At 31.3% G+C, this 10,494-nt stretch overlaps 2 protein-coding genes across 3 annotated transcripts; both read right to left on the bottom strand.

Moving 5' to 3' along the window:
* Positions 1-56: 56 nt before the first annotated feature.
* LOC120257497 lies at positions 57-2,792 on the bottom strand. 2 transcript variants are annotated; one of them, XM_039264950.1, is made up of 5 exons: positions 2,669-2,792; positions 1,784-1,889; positions 1,294-1,401; positions 465-529; positions 57-391 (listed from the first exon to the last, which is right to left on the bottom strand). In XM_039264950.1, exons 2-5 carry the CDS (start codon positions 1,874-1,876, stop codon positions 244-246), a joined length of 414 nt encoding a protein of 137 aa, XP_039120884.1. In that variant the 5' UTR covers positions 1,877-1,889; positions 2,669-2,792; the 3' UTR covers positions 57-243. The 2 variants fall into 2 exon arrangements, with proteins under 2 accessions (XP_039120884.1, XP_039120883.1); XM_039264949.1 differs by having other exon boundaries at positions 1,784-1,910; positions 2,669-2,779.
* Positions 2,793-5,602: 2,810 nt separating this feature from the next.
* Positions 5,603-9,240, bottom strand: LOC120257496 (probable carboxylesterase 16). Its single transcript, XM_039264947.1, has 2 exons — positions 8,377-9,240; positions 5,603-6,386 (listed from the first exon to the last, which is right to left on the bottom strand). Exons 1-2 carry the CDS (start codon positions 9,144-9,146, stop codon positions 5,849-5,851), a joined length of 1,308 nt encoding a protein of 435 aa, XP_039120881.1. The 5' UTR covers positions 9,147-9,240; the 3' UTR covers positions 5,603-5,848.
* Between the last annotated feature and the right edge of the window lie 1,254 nt (positions 9,241-10,494).

The raw sequence follows: 10,494 nt of genomic DNA, 5'->3' as shown, positions 1-10,494 counted from the left end.
AGGGACTTTAAGCAATTATACATCTCATAAAAAACATCATTAAATGGAGTAACAAATGTACAAACAATGTGTCATTGCAACAAATCTTGGAATGATAAGGAAACCACTCCAGTAATACAATTGATGATATTGAGTTCTTTCAAAACCTGTGTATTCCCCATAGTGTTAAAAACCAATAAGGTCACATTTGAATTTCTTCAAGAGCATAAATTTCAATAACAATTCTCGAAACAATATAATGCCTCATTTTCTCCGAGAAGGATCTCGACTAAGGCCATGTTTCTTCAAGATTTTTATGTAGTTTCGCATGAGAGAAAACTTGTTGGTACTTAGATGGTAGAAATAATCCCATGTGTAGATACCAGTCTTATGCATATCATCGAAGATTATCCTGACAAAAAAAGATAGGCTTACACAAATCATGAATGACTCGCAGAGTAAATTTAAAGACACTAGATGCTTACTTCACTCCATAATTTCCAACTGGTTCTGCTGACATTATACCTACATGCCGTCGACCAAATATCACCTGCTTCATGCGAACAGAATGAATACTACCTTTAAATTGAGCAGTAATAGCGTGCATGCATACATATTTATATACTTATATTACAATGATGATATATTAGATTCCATCAGTTCAAGCTTTGTTGGAAATGCCTAGGTAAGATTAAGAAGAAGAGGTTATCATTTATATAGTTCAATGTGACTTAGTAAAACACTAAAACATAATTCAAGGTAGTGTTGACTTCATACTTCATTTCACTTCTCAAAAATGGATTTATGTTTTGATGGAAAAGAACAAGTAAGAATAACAACCGGATTGAATATCAAAAGCTCAATTGGATATAAATCTTTTATTCTCATGGATTAGAATGGATAGCCAGGGCTTGGTGGAACAGACTTGGTAAAATTCCATAGTGCCCTACAACCATGTCTTGTTAATAATTTGAGATACATGCATGTCATATTTTTGAAAACTACACAAGTTTTAATTTCCATCTTCACCACCGTAGCATCAATTCAGTTCATTTTGCTCTAAATCTCTATCCCTTATTTCGCTAGGTTATGTAATAAACCATTTTATTAAATTATTCTCCACCGTATTTGATAAAGTATTATCTATCAGAAATTCAGAATCATAACATCAGCATCATTATCAAATTTGATAGTAAATAGGAATTAGCAGAAAATCTTCATGTAAAGGAGAGTACACAAACCCTTGAACTGAATTCTAGCAACAAAAAGTCATTGAAAGAAAATATCACTTAAACTTTGCAAAACAAAAATTACCTTTTCACCACCTATTGATCTTATCTTGCTATCTACTGATGGACTATGCACCCGAAGAAATTCAGCTGAAAGTTTGAATAAGCTCCCATCTGAAAATTCTACATGTACCTGTAAAAAATATGCATGACATAAATTTGCACTTCATAATGTCGATTTCAACACAGACCAAATCAATAGTTTGCAAAGTTTGAGTTCAATATCACAAAGGGAAAGACACAACATCCAATTAATATACTGCTTTTTAATTGTCATGCAGTAGGAAGTAGAAACCTATATTAATGACTTCCGATACAAATTTGCATCTCATACCACACTAGAAAAAATAAACATGCATACCTATGAAACAAATAAAGTAGATAAGAAAAGAATTGAGAGTAGAAAAAGCAATCAGATACTACATGTTCACATGAACAAAGTAGAAATAGGACAGGAACTTGGTCATGCATCTCATCAGGCAATCATCATAAGTGACAAGAGGCAAAGAGCTTACAGCTTTGGGAGGATGAAGAGTGAATTTGGTCAGCCGGGGAGGTTGTGCAGAAGTGCATACACCTCGAACCGCTGCCAATAGTAAGGCAGTCATGACATTGGTGCTCCTGTCAGGTCAAGATCTTGCACTGAGCCAAAAACAGATAAAGAAGTAATTCAACAGTGTAAATAAAGCCTTTAAACCAAGTTAATGTCTATCAATCATAAAAATTTGTTAAGAAAAAAGTTATGTCATACACTTTTTATTCAATAGCAGCTATGTATCACCATTATCTTTGACCATATGTCATGTACATAGTTTTATACTCCTGCTACTGTATATCTTCCTCTTTCATTCAATAAAATAAGAAAAACAAGACCTTGGTTCCATTTCTTCTCAAACAGATGCTTTTGACACTAGAACACCTCATACCAAAATTAAACTATAAGTAAAGACCAACATTTTTTTTAGCATTATCGTTTACTAGATTTCAAGTATTTATTTTTAAATTCATCCTACTTTGCATCTATCAATGTTAAAAAAAAAAAATGGTTTCTTAGTGTCATCTTTCTCACTAAATATTATCAATCAGCTTTTGAATAATTCACAATCAACACTACACTAACAGTTGCTCAAATTCATAAATAACAATTAACAAAAACAAAACAAAAACTTTAGGAAGAAGATAACAGTTCCAAAATTAGGGTTTCTTGTTCATGAGACATGATCAAAGTTAGTGAATTGAGGAGTCCCTCAAATGTTATTATAACTGCCATTTCTATCACCAAATGCACAAAAACCAGTTAAATACCAATCCTTCATCATCAACAACACCACTCAGACACTCTTATTGCCATCGTGCGAAACAATAGTACTAGAAGAAGAGAAAAAAGTGGAAAATCATACCTAGAGTTCGACGACGACCATTGATGGAGAAAAGGAACACCAGAGTGACAATTAAAATGGGGATCAAGGTCTATTTGCAAATAGAACCCTATATATTAGTGAAATCAATTCGCTTCCAGTCTCCAGCTAATTATATATATACATATATATATATATATATATATATATGAAGAAAAATTAAGAAAAAATAGTGGTTGGGAGTTGTACTCGATTTAAAAGTGAATGTGAGTTATAATTTAAAAAGTTACTGTTGAGATCATAATTACTATTTATATTAATGTATGATCTATAATTATTGAATTCAAGTCCAATAGTCCTAGAAATCTTTAAAATTGTTATTTATAAACGTCCCGGTAGATTGGATATATATATATATTAATATATATATATATATATTATAAGTCTTCCAATGCAATATATATATATATATATATATTGGACTTACATTTAATTGTCAACATTTATGAATTATATTAAGTAAAAAAAAACAGATTGATAAAAATAAATAAATTTTCAATGTTTTAACTATTTAGAAAAATAAGAGCTAATTATATATTAATATATACATAATATATTAAAATAGTGGATTTTATAAGAGTTTTTCTTATCACGGCTTTCTATTTTACAATAATAAAAAAGATTACATGCATCTGTATTTTTTTATTTTTATTTATTTTAAAATGTTGACAAACCCCATATTTTATAACCATATTTTATAACAATAAAGTGGTGGACAGGAGATGATATTTCCATTAAAGTTATATATTCTTCCCCAGTTAAATCACCTAGGAATCCTATTCTCAAGCCTGTTGAAGAAACAAAAATAAATAATTGATGTTAAAATTAATATTTTTATTATTTAAAATATTGATATAAATAAATAAATTTTAATCATATAATTCAATTTTTTTTATTTTTTAATTATAAATCATTATTCGTAAAGAAAATTCACTTAAAATATTAACAAAATTGAAAGCTATTACCTGTATTTTGTCCCTTTCATTTGATTTCCTCCAACATCTAAGTTCTAGTGCAAGTGGCATATTGAGATATTAAAAATTTAATTATTACATATAATTTTAAATAACTTTTAAACTTATGAAAATCACTAAAAATCAATCCAAATGAATTTATTTATTAAGAAGAGAGTGTAATTCTTGTTTCTTATATTCATTTTCGCAATATTTATAAATAAAGTGATCATGAAAAGAATGTGACTTAACATGTGTATATATATATATATATATATATCATATAAGACATATGAATGTGCCACAAATACAGGATGAAATAAGGCTAAGATGTTTTGAAATTTCTAATATATGTTTAATATATTTTGAAAATATAATTTGTTTTATAAAAGGTTAAATTTAAAGGTTATAAATAAACATATAATATTTCTTTGTATTTTTTTTCTATACTTTTCAAAAAATTGAAATTATTTTCTATATATTCTCTATTAGAATTCAATCAAGTACTCGTTGCCATAATTAATGGATTTAAAACATGTGAAAATATTTTTATAGTTGCGTGCATACCCAACATTAATTTTCTACTTGTAAATTCTTTTACATTTTTTAACATTTTAAATCATAATTATTAATAAAATAAATTTATATTTAGAAAAATTACATATATGCCCTCTGCAAAAGGTAATATCAACTTTTCCAAGTCAAGATGATATATTTTTTGTTATATTGTTTCTATTGAGTTATAATTTTATATAAATAATAAGTGTGGTTTGGATTGCTTTTTTTTTTACTATAAAAGTTTATAAAATATATCAGAATTCTTTATAAGGAGTTTTGAAAGAGAAAAAATATAATTAATTGAGTAGAATAAGACATTATCAAAAATTTGAATTTAATATAAACTAATAATAAAAAAGTATAATCAATCTAAATAACTACAGTAAAATTGTAAGCGTTTCAATCCAAACACACATTTTTTTCTTGTAAATTTTTTTTTTATCTAAGAGCTTGATCCAATATTTATTATTTAATAAATTGATAATGAAACATTTGATTATTGTTATCATCATTTTTAATAAATTTTCAATTTATTTGAAAATATAAGGGGTTTAAAATTTATTTCAATAGCTTTGTCCAACATAGTTTTATCAACTCAATATTGCAAGATAAAAGTAGAGAATGAAACAAAGACTCAAATGGTTCTAGTAAGATTTTATTATGAATAAAATTTCATTATATTAACGGGCTATGTGCCTTTACGCTACTCATATCTTCTTTATCATATGGTCTGAAATTATGAATCAATTTCTACTAATTTTATTAATAAAAATATTCAAAATTGCTAACCCTTAACTAATAAAATAAAATAAAATATAAAATCCAGTTAAAAATTAACTTCATCCAAAAACTATCATTTAATGTTATTTGATTTCCTCAAACATGTTAAAATTTGATTTATCAATTTTTTTATATATATTATTTATTATTTAATCTAGCATATTATTTTAAATTGGTAGCGACAAAAAATGCAATAGTTCTCCGGTCAAAACCATAAAATAAATAAATAAATAAATTTTAGCTCATAATTAATACGTGGACAATCCGTACATAAGGTTGAATAGTTAAATATAATTATTTAAGATAAATTTAATGCAATGGAATATGGATACATGATTATCACAATTCTTAAAAAACAAGGGACATAAAAATGATATAATAAACCAAAGAACTTCATTTAACACAGACCACTAAAGCATCTTGTATTCCTAACATTTCTTTAAAAAAAAAAAAATACCAATCAGATTAAAAATAGAAAATGAATATAGATTTTCATCCAATCCATTATATAATTTTAATCCCTGCATAATAAATTTTAATTTCAATCACTATATCAATTAAATTTCCCATTTTTTTTTTTACAATTAAAGGTATGCAAGAAGCCTCCATCATACATTACACCATATTACTCAAGAGAAGAAAGACCATAAATGCATAAGAAGTTCAGTAAAGGGCATAACATCACATTATACCATCGCTACTCTTCTCATATTACAACACAACACAAAAATCATGAAATACTTCAGAAAAAAAGAAAGAAAGAATTGCTAAACCTGATAATCGCATCAGCGCAAATCAAAGAGAAACTATAATTACAGCAGAGAGAAAACATCTCAGTGATGATCTTTACTATGTATAAAAAAGTTCTGTTCTAATAAGAGAATTCATGACCACGTTGTGATATGTATTTCTTCACCCAGATTGCAATGTCATCAGCACAGGCCTGAGCCTGTGGGGATGTGAGAAGCATGTCTAGTGTCGCAAACTCATGAACGGAATCCTTGTATTCAAGAACAGGGGAATCGAGATTCACTTTCCGGAGCTCCTCTGAATATGCAATTGCTCGGTCCCTCATCCAATCATGCTCTGCTACAACTGTAAGGGTAGGTGGCATGCATTTCAAAGGAGGCCCCCTTCCGGGGACGAGTGGGTTTGCAGCTGGATGATCAAGGTCGAACTCGTACTCTGGTAAGAACAATCTCCAGGCGAGCAGGCACATGGATTTGTCGTAAAAGTAGGAGTTTGTTAGCTTTATTTCGGAATGGGTGGGAACACTTCCAATGAAGAAAGGATACATCAGCACCTGTGCAACGACCTTAACAGGATCTAGAAGATTCTTGGCCTCGACTGCCTTCCGAGCTACATAATCGGCAATATTTGCACCGCAGCTCACGCCAAGAAGGACACATCTGTCATGATGAAACATCGGAGCATTATTTTACATAGTGCACAGTATGACAATTCGTTTTCAGTAAAGGATAAAAAGATCATGTATTTCAGCTAAGGAAACAGACAAGATAGTAAAATCATGGATCGCTAACAAATGCTTAGAGAATGGAACATATACATCTTATAAATACATTGGCATGCAACACAATAGGGTTATGAACTTGTGACTTCCATACAGTATGTATGATACAAACAGCAGATGAGTGTCCTAACTGTGGCAACTGCAGCACATATTGGTGATTTAGAGGGTGAGGTGGGCCAGGAGGAATAAAATCATCAAGTGTCCAAAATTATAAGCAGGTCCTTTCGTAGGGGAAAAAAAGGGATTTATATATATATAAAAGGGAGATAAAGCTTTGAATGATGGTATTAACATTCAACCAGTTAAACAGGAATGTCAAAACACACAGCAAAGGTGACAATTGTGTTGGGGTTTGAAAGTCAATTTTGCAATGCTACTTGATTCGGAATGATCAATGCAGTCATAAATGAACAAACAAGATATCAGGACACCTTTAATACAATACCATGGTCTATAAGAGTTTCTAACAATTATGAGACTGATAAAATTGCGCAAACACCAATATCCTCTTGGCTCTAAGTATCTGCTTAAAATAAGCAGAGATTTCCAATATGAATAAGAGACAAATACGCTGGCAAGCATAATTACAAGTTCAAAAGAAGTCAATGAGAAACTTTAATGTCTTACCAACACTCACGCAAGCTTTTAATTAATTCACCTTACAATTGTCATTTTAGGTATACCAATTTTCATAGAATTAATGGCTTGTCCAATAGCCCTTTAGACCTCCTATGTACCATGTCAAAGGCATGATGCTAGCAAGTGTTGTACATTAATGTACTAAACTTTTGAAGTTGTGCCTATCGGAAGACACCTGTCAACCTCAAAACAAACTTAGCTTTATTTGTAATAATGATACACTAACCCGTCATGCAGCATAAAAACCCAAGAGCAGACGTACAACAAAGATGGCGTTTAATAGAATACACAACAAAGTGAAGTCTACAGCTGAACAGCCATTTTCTCATGTCTGCAAATATCTAAAATGCAATCAATTCAAAATCTTCTAACATTTCTACTGTTTCAAATAACCACTTCTTATAGCTCTTCTATCTCTCATAAGCCTACTGATGAAATCATATTCTCAAAATCATCTCTCTCTGTTTTAGTGTTGCCTTGAGCTTTTTTATTCAGAGGTTCCGTGATTATCAGGAAAACTTAAACCACATCCTTGAGTTTATTGGAATTATGAACCTTCAAGCAAAAAATAAATAATCATGCTAAAAGGATCCGAGTAGAAATCATCTATTTGCCGTCAAAGTTATACCTCAGTTTTGCATCACCAGATAACTGGTTGCAATGCAGCGAAGTTATCCCATCCCACAACAACTTCACCTCCAAGGACACTCTGATCTGTTCATATATTTGACTTCTGACACTTTCATGACCGTCTTACTCAAAACTAACTAGATGAGTAAAACTATTATTTGTGGAATTTCAGTCTAATAAACATTCAACACGCTAGGTTTTCTTAGTGTATACCATAGCTCGGGGGACTGTCAATTTAAAACAATAAATTATGTACCAATGTTCATTATAATAAGCGTCCATATGTGGAACTAGCACACTGCTTCTCTTGGCTTAAATAGACATTACAACCTGAAACCTAGGAAAATAAATAAGAGAGAAATAAATTGTTCAACTGAAATTTCAGCAAGATCATACACTGACCCGCATGCTAAATTACTTTAATCTATAATCTTGATTCAATGATCATTTTATAGAAAAGAAGACAAACTGCAGATCAAAGATTCAAACTTCCAAAGATCAAAGATTTAAATTCAGTTCAGAAGCCAAATATCAGATCCAACTAAGCAACTCACAAAAACTTTGGTTCAAAAGAGAAAGGAAGAGAGAATTATGGTTACCTTGAAGGATCACCATGAGCTGCCAACCATGGCTCGACAGTAGAAGCCCCAAAAGTATCCACAATATACCTCTGCCCATCAGCTCTCCTCGCATCCCCACTTCTCAAATTACCCATCGACTTGCTACACTCCGCCAGATTCGCCTGCTTCGCCAGCCAATTCAACACCTTTAATCCATCCTCAAACGCCGCTGGATACCGACTCTCCGGCGCCAATCTATACCCGACGGCGATCACGATCACATCACACAACCTGGCGATTCTCCGGCAGAACAAATCATTCGCCGGCGATGTATTACTACCGGACACGAAGGCGCCTCCATGGAACTGCAGCATCACCGGAAGCTTTCTCGAGCCCGGACGACGCCAAGCGTCATCAGTTGGCAAATACCCGCTATACGCGCAAGGGTCGGTGGGGCTACCGTAGCTGCTGCGGCGGGGTTGGTCAATGGAAGGGGAGGCAGCGGCAAGGTGGGCTCCGGAGTAGCTAGTGCGGCGGAGGTGGGAGAGGTCCTGGTGATGAGGAACAGCAGTAGAGGAGGGATCAGGGAGGAAGATGCGGATGGAGAGGGAGGTGAGAGGGTCGATGTGGATGTCCTTAGTGGCGACGGAGTCGGAGCCGAAGGAGGGGGAAGCGGGGGTGGAGGAGTCGTCGGGGCGGGAGGTGAGGCCGAAAAGGGAGGAGGAGGGGGAGTGGAGGAGGGAATGGAGGCGGCGCTTGAGGAGGAGCTTGAAGAAGACGCTGTAGAGCTTGACGGCAACGCTCGGCATATCTAGGGTTTGTAGATCTGGAGCTCGGAGAGGAACAATGGCGGAGGAGGAGGAGGAGGAGGAGGAGGAGAAGAGGTTTGGGAGTTCATGGGGTTTTTTTAACTGTGTGAACGGGGGATTGAAAGTGGTGTTAAAAATAAAAATAGATAAATAAAAAAGAATTGAGGGGGTGAAATGAAAACATTACAGGATAATTTGGTCTTCTAGAAAAGTGGGGGTAGTCAAGGCTCTAGGATGGGATTTTTTTTTTAAATTTATTTATTAATTTATTTATATTGTTTATGTGGCTTTTTTTTTAAATATTGTTTTTTTAAATTAATCACTAAAATCGGCATTTTACCATTCCAAAATAATGGTAGAAATGCCTATTTTAATAATTAATTTAAAAAAAAAACCAATATTTAAAAAAAACCTTTTAGATTCATTTATAAATTATTTTTATTTTTATATTTCAATAAATCTGTAGTTTATTTATTTTTATAAAAAAAATTATTTATTTAAATATATATGATAATTAGTGTATAAAAAATTAATTTGAATTTTAAAATAGTTATTGTGATTAATATTTTTTAAACTAAAGCATTAAACTATATATATAATTAAACAATTTTTTTATGCTAAATTGAACACGGCTCAAATAAAAAGAAGTAAAAAAACAAATAAATAATTGGAACAAAGACATAAGTTATCCACATTTGATTATTTGGTAATTTACCCTGAAAAACATTCTCACGTTGGATAATTTAACTTATTCTCATTATAATCTAGTTCCCATATTATTAAATATAAGACACAAGCTTATACTATAAAAGTAATTTATTCCTCTTGTTCTAATTATGTTTTGCTTTTGAGGTGATAACACTCCACACTAAATATTAACTTCTCAAAGAAAGGAATATGTCAACATATAAACTTTTAAAAATTTCCATTCATTATAAACAAAGTTTATTAAAATATTACTCCATTATAAATCATATTGTCCAATGAAATAGAATTTCAAAGGGAATGTGTAGGTTTGAGTTGTATAAAATTTTTTAAGTATTTTTTTAAAAATATTATCAATTTTTGTTCTGTTATGAGATTTTTTTTTTAAGTTTTTAAAATTAATAAAATGATTATAATGTTTTATTTTTCAAACATAATAAAACAAATGTGGATTACATCAATGAACACAATAATTGGATTTTTTTTTTAAGTGTTGAATGCATGTGATTGGTTGATAAATTCACCGTTTGGTCATGTTTGATTCTTTCATGCACCACCGTGTCAAACTTATTAATGAATTAGTTTTCAAACTCAAGTTTTGACCCAACTTATAAACAAAATTAGTTTTAATTTTTAATAATAA

The sequence above is a fragment of the Dioscorea cayenensis genome, unplaced genomic scaffold, assembly GCF_009730915.1.
Source record: "Dioscorea cayenensis subsp. rotundata cultivar TDr96_F1 unplaced genomic scaffold, TDr96_F1_v2_PseudoChromosome.rev07_lg8_w22 25.fasta BLBR01002168.1, whole genome shotgun sequence".
In the NCBI taxonomy this organism is placed as follows: domain Eukaryota; kingdom Viridiplantae; phylum Streptophyta; class Magnoliopsida; order Dioscoreales; family Dioscoreaceae; genus Dioscorea; species Dioscorea cayenensis.
This window is presented reverse-complemented; position numbering and strand designations above follow the sequence as displayed.

What these genes read in the sequence shown, in the direction of transcription:
- LOC120257496 (XM_039264947.1), bottom strand. Translation starts at nt 9,146, where the DNA reads ATGCCGAGCGTTGCCGTCAAGCTCTACAGCGTCTTCTTCAAGCTCCTC. An exon ending in GCTCATGGTGATCCTTCAAG is followed by an intron (nt 6,387 to 8,376) that starts GTAACCATAATT and finishes TCATCATGACAG; the next exon opens with ATGTGTCCTTCTTGGCGTGA.
- LOC120257497 (XM_039264950.1), bottom strand. Translation starts at nt 1,876, where the DNA reads ATGACTGCCTTACTATTGGCAGCGGTTCGAGGTGTATGCACTTCTGCA. An exon ending in CTCTTCATCCTCCCAAAGCT is followed by an intron (nt 1,402 to 1,783) that starts GTAAGCTCTTTG and finishes TATTTTTTACAG; the next exon opens with GTACATGTAGAATTTTCAGA. An exon ending in GATCAATAGGTGGTGAAAAG is followed by an intron (nt 530 to 1,293) that starts GTAATTTTTGTT and finishes CGCATGAAGCAG; the next exon opens with GTGATATTTGGTCGACGGCA.